Source organism: Heterocephalus glaber, unplaced genomic scaffold (assembly GCF_053883595.1).
Source record: "Heterocephalus glaber isolate CG9 unplaced genomic scaffold, H.glaber_assembly_v1.0 deba00001428, whole genome shotgun sequence".
Classification (NCBI taxonomy): Eukaryota; Metazoa; Chordata; class Mammalia; order Rodentia; family Bathyergidae; genus Heterocephalus; species Heterocephalus glaber.
This window is the reverse complement of record NW_028258293.1, coordinates 5,369,393-5,385,470: the sequence shown is the minus strand read 5'-3', so window position 1 is coordinate 5,385,470 and position 16,078 is coordinate 5,369,393. Positions and strand designations below refer to the sequence as shown.

The 16,078-nt window shown below is 44.5% G+C and overlaps 1 protein-coding gene across 3 annotated transcripts in view; it reads left to right on the top strand.

The window, feature by feature from the left end:
• The window catches only part of Bbox1 (gamma-butyrobetaine hydroxylase 1), a 54,487-nt gene that overhangs the window by 7,180 nt on the left and 31,229 nt on the right, over positions 1-16,078 (top strand). For all 3 annotated transcript variants that reach the window (XM_004851576.4, XM_087211516.1, XM_087211515.1), the window contains exons 2-3: positions 6,071-6,324; positions 7,411-7,525. In XM_004851576.4, coding sequence (XP_004851633.1) covers positions 6,106-6,324; positions 7,411-7,525 — 334 coding nt within the window. In that variant the 5' untranslated portion in view covers positions 6,071-6,105. The remainder of the gene's footprint in view (positions 1-6,070; positions 6,325-7,410; positions 7,526-16,078) is intronic.

Below are 16,078 nucleotides of genomic sequence, written 5' to 3'. Positions count from 1 at the left end.
CCAACAGTAAAGTGACTGACTGATACAGAAAACTGGTATAAGAAGTGGGGTTGTTGCTATGACTATACCTAACCATGAGGTTCAAAAACCTCTGGGACTAATTTGCTGGAGTTTAGAAATGTTTTGTGGTGACGTTTAAAGAAGCCCTAGAATATTGTAAGCAGAGCCTGATTCTGGCTGGACCTCAGAAATCCAGAATCCTGGTAGGATTGCAAACAGTAAAAACCAAGCTCATGAGGTTTCCACTGCACTGGCAATTGGACTGGAGGCCATGCAAGTTACACTCTGGCAATAAATCAACCAATCAATACTTGTTGACATTTTTCCCATGTCCTGAGACTTCATCATTAAAGGCTATAAACTCATTGATCCAGCAGAGGAAATTTCAAGGCAGCCCACTGTTCATGAGCACCACTGGCTGCTTTTAGCCAGATGTATAGTGAGAATTTGGAGCAGAAAACTTTGAAAATTATAAATTTTGGCTCTAAAGGAACCACATGTTAAATTAGAGGCTAAATATCTGGCTAATATAATGACTTTTATCGTGTTTAGGTACATTCTTTTTATACATATATTGTTGCAAGAGTTGATACCATGAAAAGGATGTCAAATCTTATCAAATGCTTTTTTCTGCATGGATAGTTAGTATTATGACTGTATCCTTCATTCTGCTAATGTACTTTATCACATTTATTTTTGTGTGTTGAGTAATCCTGCATCACTCCATCATAACATATGATCTTTTTAATATGTTACTGTATTTATGTTTCTAGTAGTTCATTGAGGATCTTCACATCTATGCTCACCAGAGATGTTAGCCTACAACTTTGCATTCCTTTACTGTCCTAGTGTAGCTTAGATTTGAGGGTAATACTGAACTCAAATTGAGCTTCTTTAAATTTTGGAAAAATTTGAGAGGCACACATATTCATTCTTGTTTAAATGTTTGATAGACTTCACCAGTGAAGCCATGAGATTCTAGGCAAGAGGTTTGGATTATTGATTCAGTTTCCACACTTCATATTATTCTGCTCAGGCTTTCCATTCTTCATGGTTTAGTCATTCTGCCTCACACAGAGCATCCATGTGTCCATGTATAAATACCCACATATTTGTCTCTGTTACTGCTCTTGATGAACTGGCCACTTTATCATTACATAATGAACTTTTTAGTTTTAAGTTTCTTTTGTCTGATACACATAGTTACCCCTGCTCTTTTTGGGTTACTGTTTGCATAATTTCTTTTACATTTTCTTGCTTTACTTTTCCTTCCCTTACATTCAGGCAATGTGTGGTCTTTAAACTAAGTGAATGTCTGCTAGGAAAATGCAGTTGGATCTTCTTTTTTCACCCATTCAACTAATTCAGTCATTTCCTTGGAAGATTTAATGGATTTCCATATAAAATAAATATGGATAGGTCAAAGACTTACTTTTGCCATTTTGTTATTTTCTGTTTTGTATTTCCTTTGTTCTATTCTCCCTCTCTTACTAACATCTTTTGTGATTTGATCATTTTTTGTATTGCCATGCTTTTATGTCCCTTTATCTGTAGTAAATCTGCTGTAGAATTTTTGTGGGTGTACAGTGGTTATTATGATGCTTACATAAAACATCTCATAGTTATTAAAAATCTATTTAAACTACTAATATATTAACTTCAGCCACATATAAAAATCTGCATTTTAGCTTCTCCTGCCTCCACATTTTATGATTTTTTTTTTTTTGCTTCTTTGTAGTACTGGGGGCTGAACCTAGGGCCTTCACACTCAGCTATCACAGTGACTTTCTTATGTTTTCACACTGTGAGTGTTCTTTTGCTTGAACTTGAAGAGCTCTCTTCAGCATGTCTTATAAGCAGATCAAGTCATGATAAACACACATGGATTTTGTTTGTCTGGGAAAGTTGTCTTTTTGTTTTTGGTACCAAGGATTGAACTCAGGACCTTGTGCTTGTAAGGCAGGTGGCAGAACCACTGAGCTAAATTTCCAGCCCTGTCTGGGAAAGTTTTAATCTCTCATTTCTGAAGGACAGTAACTTTTCAGGTAAAATATTCTTGGTTAGCAGTTTCTCTCCACACTGAAGAGAGCACCCACCCCAGTCTATCAGGTTTCCGCTGAGAAATCTGCTGGTAGATTTTCAGGGGTTCCCTTGTATGTGAGGAGTTACATCTCATGCTGCTTTTAACTTTGACAGTTTTGTTATAATGTATTTCAGTCCATTATGTTTAATTTAGTTGAGATTCTTCGGTTTTCCTAGATCTAGGCATGTATTTCTCTCTGTTATTTTCTGTCAGAATGTCTTTAAAGAAGTTTTCTCTACTTCTTTTGAATTCCAATGTTTGTGTTAGTTCACTCAATGGTGGCCCATAGGGTACATAGGATTTCTGTACTCTCTTCTATTCTCTTTTATTTTTGTTCCTCTGACTAGTTATTTCAAGCTCACAGATTCTTTCTTTGGTTTGCTCGTGTCTGCTTTGAAACTCTCTGTGGAAATGTTTAGGCCAGTTATGTTCCTCAGCTCTGGAATTTCTCCTTGGTTCTATTTGTGGTTTCTATCTCTTCACTGAATTTCTCATTTTATTCACATTTTCCTGATATCATTTACCTATGTCTCTTATTGTTCTGGAGCTCCCTAAGTTTCTGGAAGGTAATTAATTTCAATTTTATGTCAGTTACTTTGTACACCTCCATTCCTTTACAGACAGTAACTGTATTGTGATGCTGTCATGATCTCTTTATTATTCATGATACTGGTGCCCTTGTCTTTGTGTTTGTGCATTGGAAGTGGTAAATCCTTCTTTAACTATTTATACACTGGCTTCAGCCAGGAAACTCCTTTGCTAGTCACCCCATGCAGAGAGTTTAAGTGGGCTGACTACCCAGTACATAGGTGGACTTGCTGCTGGGGTCTTTGGGGTAACCAAGATAGAGCATTCTTAAATGTGTAGAAATGTGTGAAATGTGTAGAGGTCATATTTTGTGAAGAACAGTCAGAAAAACTGAATATATTTCTCTTATATAAGAAAGAGACTAAAAAGGATACATTGTTATAGTCTAAAATAACCAATTATTATTATTGTGGGATGAATGAATCCTATATAGTTTAGAAAAACCAGGCCAGATTTTAAAAGGTATCATATATGTGCATATTTTTTGTGTATTGATATTGTGAAGCATCTTTTGTCTTTGGTTTGTGAAAGGTAATTTTAGCAAATAAGTACCCTTCAGCTTATAAATAGATCAGGTTTCAGAATGAAAAATCATGTGAAGTACCAAAAAGGATAATGAAATCAGCAAAATAAGATATGCATAGATATAGGTATAGATACAGATGAGATAATAAACAGACAGACAGACAGATAAACGTTACTTTCTTTTCCTTTGTACTTTATCTGGGAACTTGTTATCACCTATGCTAACATTTATTTGCTGTGAAACCTGAATCTTTTCTATGTACCTGTCTGTTTGCCACCCACTGGAAAACCTTGTATTAAGAAAACTCGTATAACTGCCTTCCTAGTAAACATCTCTACATCTTATCTGACTGCCTATATGAACAATTGCTTCTGTACTGCATTTCTTTATTACCTTTATTAGACTGTAGGAACTGTTCTCTTGGTACAGATCTGTCAAATTTAGATTTTAAATAATTAAGGAATTTGTTTTCTCATGTGAGAAGAAGTCTAGACATGACTATCCATCGCTGGTAATGTGATTTCATAGACCCATGTGGAACCCTCCCTCCTTTCAGATTTTAGATTTCTTGTTGCTTCAGGATTGCAAAATGACTGCTCCACTCTCAGTACCACATCCCCAGAAAGGAGGTAGAGGAAGGGAATAAGGGAAACAAGACATGGCAGGTAAATCTACCTCCTTTTAAAAAATTTCTCTACCAACTAACTTCGAAATTATTTCCTTTGTCAGAATTACATCACACACTAATCTTAGCTACAGGGGAAGCTGGACAATGTAGCTACAGTGGTGCCTCGGTTCACAAACTCAGTTCATTTCAAGATTCTGGGGAAGATACATCATTAGGATTCATCACCCAATGCAGAGTTTGCATATAGAAGCAAAATTTTCACCAAATGTTTCCATTTGAGAACCGAATTGTTCGTTCATGTACTGAGGTGTTGCTGTATCTATTAGTTGCATGCTATGAAGAAATCCATGTTATATTAGTGAGGAAGGAATGGTGATCATGGATCCTAAAAGAGTTTGTCAGTCACCTTCTCTAAGAAAGTGCCCTGAGATTCTCAGATGAAACAGTTTGTCCCTAACCTATTTTTTTTACCTGATATCATCTCATTTGTCCTTAAGATCAGAACTTCGTGGTACCATGTAGTGCAACATGCACAAAGAATGTTGCTGTCATATTGAATGCTCAGTTTAACTTTTATATAAGGGACGGAAAGAGAACTCTTTTCACTTTTCTGCATGTTTGTGTCCTACTGCAGTGAAAGTATGATTTGGATACTTCATCAGGGACAGGCAAACTACTGCTCATGGCCAAGTGTGACCCGCAGACTTTCTGAGCCCTCTGTAAGCCAGAATAGTTCTGACATCCTTATGGAACTTGAAAAATGACACAAGAATATGCACCAGAAACTGTGTGTACCTTACAAACCCTGAGAGACATACTGTCTGACCTTTTACAGAAAATATCTGGCAAACCTTGGCATAGATAAAAATTTGTCATCCTTATTTTTGTCCTCCTATGCCATATAAGAAGATTTGCCAAGCTGCCTCTGTTCCACCCAGAAAAACAAATACCCTACCCATTCCATGGAGAGAAATGAGTCTTACCTCTGACTTCTTACTCACACTCTTCAGATAAATACTGAGCTTTGAACTAAATTATAATTTTTCATGATTTTTAAGTAGGAGTTTTCTCCTGTCGCTATGCAGATTTGGGATGAAAGATCCCAAATAGGAATTCATGCAATGCCCATGAGTTATATTTCTCCTGTTTTGTCTCTAGATACTTCCAGAGCATTTGAAGTTAAAGGGAAAAAGAAATCTTTCTTGTCTTGACTGCTCCATAACCTGGCTAACCACCCAAGCCAGGGATTTAGAGATGTGTATGTGAAACAATCACCTATAAGTTCATTGACTTTAATGTTGTGTAAAGTATCTTTAATGTTGCATAGTCTTCCTACAAGCTCAAGGAAAGCATGAGAAATTTTGTCTTGCTTCAGTGAGGCCCCTGGTGCCTGCTGCAGATCCTAGACGCACACACAGTAATCCTGGCACTCTGAGAGGCCGAGGCAGGAGGAACACAAGTTTGAGCCCAGCCTGGGTAATTTAGCAACTTAGCAAGATCCCTGTCTCAGAAATAAAAAATAAAAAAGGATGAGGATGTAGCTTAAGGTCCTGGGTTAAATCTCCAGTACCCCCCCCAAAAAAAATTCAAAATAAATGAAACAATATCAAAGCACACTCACACCCAATTGATGTGTACTAAGACAGAAAATCTCAGAAAACAAAACAAGTTCCCCGCAGAAGCCAGGTCTTTTTATATTTCATTGAGAAAATGTACTACAGCAATTACAAAAGCAAATGATAGAGCAAAGATAGCACCATGTTATGAGTTGGAGTCCTTAAAATACATAAACTGCATTCATCTTCCTTTCATCAAACATGTTTGCTAATTTAGTGCCACAGAAGCATTTTAATCTCAAAAGCCATGTGCCAATGGCACCCGTTAAAGAAGGAGAGGCACGGTTGCTACACTTTCATATTCATGGAGTTTTACACAAACACAATTAAGACAGTGCATGTCATCAGTTCTGAGCTATTCTCTAAAGTTTCTGTGAGAAAATCAAAGCATTCTTTTCATCAGGCCCCTGACCAGGCATGTTTCTTATTTACTTTTAGTAACTGTGTTTCTGTGGACAGCAGATAAAATGGTGTCATCAGAGCAAAGGTCTCAGCGTTGATAACCAAACTGCAGCCTCGTGCAGCTAAGCAAACAGCGCAGACCAGAGTCCACAGGAGCCATCCACACTCACAGGGGTCAGGCTCAGAGCCCATGCGCCCATTCCTTCTGACCTTGATTTGTCTCCCAGGGAACCACCGGGCCCTGCCTCCTGAGATTGGACACATGGATTGTATCATCCAAAAGGCCGAAGCCCTGGACGGGGCTCATCTGCTGCAGGTCATCTGGGACGAGGGAGGGAAGTCGCTATACCCAGCTGTGTGGCTGAGGGACAACTGCCAGTGCTCCGACTGCTACTTGGATTCTGCAAAAGCCCGGAAACTTCTCCTGGAAGCTCTTGATGTGAACATCACCATTAAAGGCCTGACATTTGACAGAAAGAAGGTAATTTTCCTCCAAACAATCTCCTCCCGCACTTTCAAGTTAAATAAAGGAGCTGGTCTGCAGTAATTTCAATAGCTATCTTTCCACTGAGTCCTACACGTGAGCGTGGAGGTAACGGTTTTTGTGGTGCTCTGCACTAGGTCAGCGTACTCACCAAACAGGCGCCTCTGCTGTTATTACTACTTCCATTTTCTAATAAAATATGCAGTGTGCTCCTTATTATGTTAGTCAGTGGCAGCCATAAGAGAAAAATCCAACTATTTCTATGACAAAAACAGTGCTACTGGGACTCCATTTATTCACCTATCGAGCAGGGACACTACAGAGTTTTTGCGTAGGGATGTCGGGATTGGATAAGACGCATCGAAGAGTTTGTCATAGTGTTTATCAAGATCCCTGGGATGCAATGATCACACAATAAGTAGTGCTGAATTATATCTTGATCAAATTAGTGGGTAGATGTGTATGTGTGGCCTGGAAGCATAGTTCTTGAAACCAAACCAAATGTGCCCACTAGCTTCCAAATTCCCCTGGATTCTTGTCAGGAGAAAAATGTCACCAGAAGGGCCGTCCTGTTCCCACTGTTTGGTCTTCATCTCAAAGGACACTACACCTATGTCTTACTGCCAGTAGTCGTCCTTCTCCCATGAGTTACTGAGGACCAAACGAGTCATGTGTCTGCTGCGTGTTGTATCGTAAGCACTCAAAACAATGCCATTCCTTTCATCATTATTATTATGATCATTGTCATTATGATGTCTTCTCATTGTGACTGTCACTATCTCTAATACTCGTGACAGGAATCTTAACTGATATCCAATTTCATTTATCACAGGAAGTGTGGGGGCCACCAGCTTAGAGGATACAGAACAAGAATCTCAGGCCCAGCCAAGTTCTATCTTTGCAATTTTACTTTAGCAGCCATAGACTTCAGATGCGCCCACTTGGCTTGTGGGAAAAGAAACAGAAAGTAAGGGCAGTTGGATTCCTGAGTCACCTTAAATAGCATCCAGAATGGTAACAGTGGAGAGCAGGAGATGCAGAAGCGGGCAGCACAGGAGGTGACTTCTTCTTCTGTGTCACCAGGTTTACATCACGTGGCCCCACAAGCATTACAGCGAATTTGAAGCTGACTGGCTGAAGAAAAGATGCTTTTCCCAGCAGGCCAGAGCAAAGCTGCAAAGCGAATTGTTTTGGCCAGGTAATCCTGCCATGGTCTTCAATGTCTTTTAAACCTCTTATAATAAGGATATTATAAAATAAGTATAATTATTTTAATTGTACATAATTATGGGGTACAGGGTGATAGTTTGTGTAATGGTCAAATCAGAGCACTTAACACTTCCATCTCCTCCTTTGTAAGGATCTTATAGTGAGAAATGTGCTCCGAAGTAAATTCACACCCTTGTGCTTTGGAGAAGAGGGTGTTGTCATTTACGGGGAGTGTTTAAAGCGTTACCCATGCAGATGTTCTGGGTGGAAGTGAAGCGCCGTGTGGAGCAGTCTACACATCCCAGCGGGGTGGGGACAGAAGATGCGCAGCTGCCTTGCGCCTTTGTCATCTAAACTTGGACCTGGCACACCACAGATACTCCAAAAGCGTCCTCTGCAAAGAGCAGGCTACTCCAGGGGCATGCTGCCCTGCCTAACAATTTGGTCTCGGGCCAGATCAACACAAACCAACAAAGCAGGAAGTCCTGAGCTGGTGTCCACAGGGGAATTAGGTCATCACTAAATCCATGAAATGATAAACACGGTGAAGGTCTGAGAGGTCTGCAGAAGCAGGGCATGGAGAGGTATCGGTGCCCCACACTCACACATGGCGAGCACTTCCTCCTGCAAAATGCAGCATTGAGTATGCCCGTGAGTGTGTGAGTGTGTGTGTGTGTGTGTGTGTGTGCCTCCATGCACAGGCACATTGGCCTGGGCATAGTTTAGATGGGTGTCAATGAGAACCTGTGACCAGAAAACTGTTCAGAAGAATGATAAAAGATGGATTCAGGGGAAAAGAAGACATTACTTCTGAGCAGACACAAAATAAGTTGTATACTAGAAACAAATCAACTTTTAGAAATGGAAAAGCACAGTAATATAGTTGAAACAAAGGCACTGGAGAGGGTGGGAGACGTATATGATTTATTTTCTCTTGAAGATTTATTACATGAAATTACACAGGTTAAAGGCAAACCTTAGCACACGTGGTTATTTTTATGGATTTACTAGACACTTAACTAGCAAACACACTAGCAAGGCAAGTTGCTTTCATTTCCACTGTTCATATTGGACCATTCCCCTTTGAGCAACTGACCACCATGTTGAATTCTGTAACACCGGCAGCGGGGACTCTGTCTGAGTCGTGTGTGAGATGGAGAACTCACCTTACTCCTTTCAAGTCTGAAATTCTCCAGCACACGTGGCAACTCTCCGTGGCTTTAAATGCTAGACCTACAACAGCCTGGCGGACGTGGACCTGTCGCTCGGTAACCAACTTGGACCCGTGGCCTCCCCTTTTCCGTGGTTATCAATGGGGAGGCATAGTCATGCCCCTTCTTTTAGCATAGACCAGCCTTGCTGAGGATGAAGCCTTCCGATGCTCAGTCTCATCATTCTGACCACCAACACGGTTCCATTCGGGCGCTCTGTGTCTAAGCTAGCAGGGGTCCGTGTTCCCTTCGGTCTCACCCTGTAGCGGCTGAACGTGGCCGAGTTTCCCCAGAAAACTGTTTTCCCGGTTTCCTCCATGAAACCAGGATTCCTCAGCGACCTCCACTTTACCTAACTTCGGACCAACTGTCTGGGTCAAATAGCAATATCTCAAATGTATTGCTTTTTATTTATTTTAGATCTCTTCTGGTACTCAGAATCCTTTTTTCCTTAGCTCTGCCCTAATTATATGAGCCTGTCGGATTTTAGTTTCATTTCCTTTCAGTTCTTCCTTAGATTATTTCAGGAAGGAAAGCCAACATTATATTATTACAGCTTAAGCTTTTAAGCTCTGTAAAAGGGTCTGGCCACTCCTGTCCAGTAATATTTCTTGAGGAGCGCAGTTTTAGAGCTTCAGTTCTCCATACTATCAGGCAGTAGCGGGAGGGAAATGATATTGGATGCAGTTAAGTAGTGGAAAAGACTGCTCACAATGATGGGCTGGAGTCATGAGTAGGACAGCCGGCTGGCATGCGGAACTGGAAAATAGTTTCATGGTTTAAAACAAGATTTTTAAAATATGTTCTCAAGCTATGCAGTTAGTGTGTAAAAGAAGAAATTAATGGGCCATGTTTGGGATATTGGCTCTGTGGCTTTTTCCCCGCAGAATTTAATACCCTGCCACACTGCCGCTACATATTTTCAAACATGAAACCTCCAGAGCATGTCAACAAACTCAGCTACATTTGTAAAAGAATTTTGGTTTTCAGCCCCAGTAGCAATGTTTCCTCTTCTGTTCCTTCCTCAGAGTAAGGACTTAGGGGGCTTTTCAAATCTGGAGTCACAATTTCCCCCTGGCAAAAGCTAATCACCCATGGGCCTGATGTATCAGGGCCATCCCGGGCCGGGCTGCCACAGGGCGGTCACAGCTGAGGGGAAGATGTGGAGAACCATCTTCCACTCTTGAATTTCTGTTCAGCAGCACAGACATTGGGTACCAATGTGTTGCGGACTCCAAGGAAATACCAAGATGAAAAGCATAAGCCTGGCTCTGGCCTTGAGGGCCGATCAAGTCTGGTAGGGAGCAAGAGTTGTGAGGCAGTAAGTGTGACGCGTTCCTGAGTACATGAGCACCACAGCCTACGAGTTAAGGATGTGACAGAGGAAAAACAGGGACGGGGGAATGGCGCTCCAGCTGGGCTGAGAAGGCTCTCCCAGAGGGTAAGGAAACTCTCCGCAGAGAAAATGTCTGTGAAAAGCCATCCGTGTGTAGAACAGGAGGACAGGCTGAGGGAACTGCAATTGGCTTAGCACTGGTGAAGTTAAGTTTTAGGCAACAGAGAAGGAAAGGGCCAAACGGGCATTGGCTCAAGTCCGGACCCGGTGGGCGAGGAAGCACAGAGCAGGTGGGCCATTCCATCAGGCCCTGCGGGTTCCCTGCCACTCACAGAAATCAGTCTGAGGTCTTCATGGCTTTGAGGAAACCGTTGCCTTCGTGCTGTAGTCAGCACTGTACATCGTCAGCGTTGTGTCCGTGGGTTTTGGTCAAGTGAACACAAGCCCCAAGCGCTCCCAAGTCGGACCGTGTCCTGTACTCGTTTTCCTCCCATCCCGGGCTCCCTGGCCAGGGCGCCTCTCTGTTCCTCACTTTGCAGGGCCCTCAGCAGGAGCGCTGCCAGCTCTGGGTGTAGGAGGGCCCCGTGGCCAGGCAGGGCAGGGTGACCGTGGCCTGGCCTAGCATCGCTTCTCCGAGGGACAGAGACGTCAGGAGTTCGTGTGCCTGGCAGGCCCCTACCTCTGCTCTCTGCCAGCGCAAAGCCTGAGTACCAGCCGGGCATGGGGGCCTCCCAAGCCATGGTGAAAGCCAGGGACTCGAGCGGGAGCCTAGAAACGTGAAGGGTTTTCACGTAATTGTATCTGAACTCCTGTGTGAAATTTTCACGTAATTACACACACATTTGTACGACTGTGAGACACAAAATTCCAACTGACTGAACTAAAATGGAAAAAAGAAAATCTCTGTACTATGATCTCATCTCTTCTCAAATCCCTTTGCTCTTTTTAGGAATACTCAGGGTCTGAATGAATGCCTGCTTTTCCTACATCTTTAGATTGGTACTAAAACATTTTCTATGAATCATTAACTTTAATAATATTTCGTCTTGAGATTGAAATCTAGTTGAGATTTAAAAAGTTGTAATTTGAAAAAAAGCCTCTTGTTTTCATTGAGAAAATCAGACCTCTCAGGAGTGCAGGCCTGAACACACGGGGCAGTCAGTGGCACTTGTTTGTGTTTGCTTACTCGTGTCTTTATTAGCGGTGTGGAGGATTGGACCCAGGGCCTCGTAGCCCTTCGGTGTGTCTCCAGCCCCCTTGAGCATTCCCCTCCCAGTCTTACCACCTCCGCCACCAGCTACACTCCGCTTCTTTGTTCTGGGGTACACACCCCAAGAACAAGGGCTCTCACGTGACCCCAGGATCCTGGACAATCTGTTTGCTGTGCAGAGAGCAGGAAAAACCACAGAGCTCTGCTTTCTCAGGGAGAACTGTGTGTGTGCCTGGTGATGAGGATTTTCTTACACTGAAAAACACGTGGTAGACACATTTACAGAGCCTTGCCAAAAAGCAGTTATCACATGTGAACATGTTTTTAAGTAGTGCTCACAATACACACGTCTGGCCCGTGTGATGCTCTATCCCATCTCCGTGCTTTGAACCCCGCAGGTGCAAGCCTGCAGTTCATGGTGGTGCTTCTTCCTGCCACTGCTGAGCCTGGTAACTGTAAGCAGAGGTGCAATATTTTCTTTCTTCAGGCTGCATTAGGACAGCCCGACTACGTCGAGGGTGCCAGGTCAGAATGGCTGCTGAACAGCTCTGCCAAACAGCTCCCTCACTGTAATCAAGCCACCGGGGAATCTCCCAAGCAAGATTCTTTCTCTAGAAGAGACATGCAGTATTTACACACAATGGAGCACCACTCTGCCGCAAAGAAGGACAAACTTGAGTCATTTGTAGAAAAACAGATGCACCTTGAGACTGTGATGTTAAGTAAAATAAATCAGACGGACAAGCTTAAATATCATATATGAGAAACCCAAAGTATAAGTAAATGAACAAGCAAAATAAAGGATGAATGATAGGAAAGAGGGAGAGGATCTTCCGCAAAAGGGAAGTGGCCAAGAGCCCGAGGGAGAGGGAAGGGAGATAACTGGGATGCGTGATGTACAGGTGCCGACTCCACACAAGGAATGGAGTCATTACGTACCCCCAAACTTGTACTAATAAAGGTAAAACTGTAAAAGCAACGAAGAGAGGGAGGGAGGAAGACCAGTAGAGCTTTTGCCCGTGATCAGCGGGCTCACACACTAGTGCCCAGGGGACCGTCTCACACAGGCCTCGTGTGTGTGACGCCAGCCGTCACTCGTCCATCCGTCTGTCTGTCTGTCATGTGCCGCCAGCCACTGCCTCCCTGAGAACCATCTCCGGGCTTTTGATGATGTGAACACCCCTGTCTCCAAAGGCACTGCCTGTCTGATGCAGACTTTGCTTCTCTTTCCTCTGCCCACTAGAACACTGGTGTTCAAGGTGGAATTCATGGTTTACCTTCACTAAATTCTTTCCTCGACCCATAACTTTTGCTCCTAATTGGAGTGCAGTCAGGCACAGACAGGAAGGGCCTGTGTGCCGGAGTCCTTCCCAACAGCAGCACACCTTTCCACACCGTGACAGGGCAGGGCAGCATGGCACTGTTCCATTAGTGTCCTTCACTGCCCGCTGCCCCCACAGGATGTGATGGCTCAGGAAACTGCCCCAGAGGGGGCTCAGCCTCCTGAGCATGCAGCAGTTTTGTTTTCTTTCATTTGCAGTCCTGTCATTGAGATTTTCTCCTTCCCTCCTACTGCTTTTCCAGTTTCCACTGTTTACTTCTTAGAGTTCTGTGTCTTTTTCTTTCTGTTTGTCCACGTTTGCAGTATATAATACTTGCATTCCAGAGGGCTGGTAATGCACAGAGCACATCTTAATGCCTTATGCCCCTCCCTCCCTCCTCCTCCCCCTATCTCTTGGCCCCTTTTGCATTTGCAGGAGAAAAAGATCTCTCTCCCTGTTTCCGATGATCTCTCTTTTATTTTGCTCTCTCTTTATACTTTGGGTTTCTCATATAAGAGAAGCTGTACAATATTTAAGCTTGTGTGTCTGACATATTTCACTGAACATTATGGTCTTGAGGTCCACCCATTTTCCTACAAATGACTCAAGCTTATCCTTCTTTATGGCAGAGTAGTACTCCATTGCGTATGAATATTGCATTTTCTTTATCCATTCCTCTGCTGATGAACATGTAGGTTGCTTCCCAGATTTAGCTCTTATGACCCATGCTGCCACCAAGAAACCCACGCACTTTGCTGTTGGCACAGAACACTGCTATTCAGCAGGTTACAGGGCAGACAGGAGAGCCCGCCCTCCCTCTGACAGCTTAGCCATGATCATCTCATACCTGGGTCACTGGCATAATGTGGCCTCTGCCCACAACTCTGCAAGGCCGTCTCCCTGTGCCATGGTCCTCTCCCCTCTGCCAGCACCAGCCCCTGCCCTGGGGCCTCTCAGCCTGCAGTGTGCTGTCTGTGGTCCTCTCTGGGCTTTCTGGTCACCCACAGGCCAGGCCTTCTCCACAAGCCTGCAGGCCTCTGAGCAAGCCCTGCTGCCACCTGGACACCTTGTTCTGCTCTTTCTCTCTGGTCCAACTTCACCCACGCCTGGCCAGGTCTACTAGCACCCAGGGAAGCCCCTCGCCTGTGATCCCCACCTGTGTGTGCATGTCTCCCAAGCCAAACCACAAAAGATAGACAGGGAAGAAAGCCAGCCCAGGAAGTAGACAATGTCGGGGGTGGCTCTGATACCCAGGGCTGTTGTGTGACCATGCAAACTCACATTTTTCAAGAAGGTTTTTGTTCGGATGCCTTAGGAAAGAAAGTGGAAGAGTGAACTGTATAAACTCTGTGCAAGACACATGGTGTTCGGACAGGACACAGGCTTCAGCGTCCGTCAGCAGGGCGGGCTTTGCCTCCTCTGAGCCCGACCTGGGTTCATAAAGGACCGACTCTCCTGTTTTCCGTATGTAGAAGAGACAGTGGCCCTCAGCTCTGGGTCATGAGGAATAAGAGAGAGAGATGGCTATTTCTGTGTTTAGCCAAGGGCCCGGGACAGCATGGAGCCCCAACACCTGTAACATCTTCCCGTTTCCTCTCACTTAGGCAGCCATGAACAGAAAACCAGGGGCACAGCCGGGGATGTAGCTCAGTGGTACCGCTGCCTGCCTCGAAAGCGCAAGGTCCCAAGTTCGATCCCCGGTACCAAAAAAAAAAGAGAAAGAAAAATAGAGGCAGAGTAGGAGCGTCTGGGCGAGAACAGGAGGAGGTAAGGGACAGTGGCACCGTGTCGCCTCACACCCGGGGTCTCCAAGGTGAACTGTTGCATGGACGGACTCAGCAAAGACAGCACGTTTGACTGATTCCTCTCAACAGCGAGCTAAAACCGAGTTGGCAAATAGTTTCATTTATATCGAATTTTTAAAAGGCAATAATAAGATGAGTCAATTATAAAACTAACCGCAATCAAGGATGCAGAACCACATTTTCAGATCTTTTTCTCTTCGTACATGTTTGTAGCATACAACGATCACATTCCCTGTGGGGAACTGTCCATGTACGTGACACATCTGAATTTCTTCTTCCATCCCTCTTCTTCCTCCCTGCCACCTCTGTCCACCTCTTGACCCCTTTCCTGTTTTTTGTACGTTTGCACTTTTTGTACCTAATGTTCCCATTCCTCTCCTCGTGAGGACTTGGTCTGTGGACACAGCACATCTTAATTCCTTTTTTCATCCTCTTTCCCTCCATCTCTACCCCTTCACCTCTGCATCCCTTTCCCTTTGAGAAAATCTATCTCCCTACTCTTGTAGCTGTCTTTTATTTTGTTCTTTATGTAGACTCTGGGTTTCTTGTCTAAGAGAAACCCTGTGATATTTAAGCTTGTGGGTCTGATTCGTTTCACTTAGCACACAGAAAAGCTGGGATCATCAGTAGACTTGGGAGAAAGTGATCATTCATCAATTCGTTAGTTAAGGATATCTCCAGAGTATGAATACCAGCCATCCTCAGGCACACGGTGTCACGCAGACGATATACTGTGGAAATAACCCCAGCCACGTGCACCACGCACCTCCCCTCAGTCCTGCCTACGCCACTGGCATCGCCAACCTCTGGCACCACCTCTTCGCCTGCACCCCCCTGCCTTCTCCCGCGGTGATCTGCTCCTGGCCCATCCCCAAACCAGTCTGCAGCCTGTGCTGACCTTCTGAGCCTCAGCTACAGCTCCACCAAGGTGGCGTCATGAACACAGCCGTGCTGCACAGGAGGAAGCAAGGCTGCAGAGGTGAAGACCTGGTCCACAGGGACGAGGAGGGACAGCACTGGGGACGGCTGAAGGCTCCTCTCCCGGGGCTCGCAGGAGTCTGTGTGGCTTCCTGGCACTGTCACTGCAGCGGTGGCACGGAGGTCACCATGGACTTGCCTCTCTTCCCACAAGATGGGGGAAAGCTAGGGAAAGAACTGATGTTTGTAAGAGAGCTGATTTACTGACCACCTACCATGCACTATGCACGCACTGCTACTGATGGAAGTCTGCTGCATATGAGGCAGGGGACACTGGCAAACAAAATATTTAGTGGTGAACAAAAGAGAGAAAGATCCTGGTCCGTGGGAATTTCCATTCCTGCAGAGAAAGGGCCAGTGACATGCATGGATCACAGTGCGTCTGCTTGGCTCGAGGACATAGACACTGGTGGACTGGACCGGCGGAAGTCGTGGGGAGGGTGTTGAGTGTAAGGAAGCTCTCTCGAATCCTTCTGTCTTTTTTTTTCACTGAAATAAGAGGTAAAGCCATCAGCTGAGAGTCAGGAGGAGAGGAGACATGGGAGGCTGGAGAACAGGAGGGCAAGTCAGCCAGGAGAGTTTAAAAGACAGATGAGCAGAGATACACGGTCAGGCCCAAGATCGGCGCCTCACAGTGCTTTCCCCCGGCCACAGCCGCCTCCTCCGGTTCACGTGCGGGC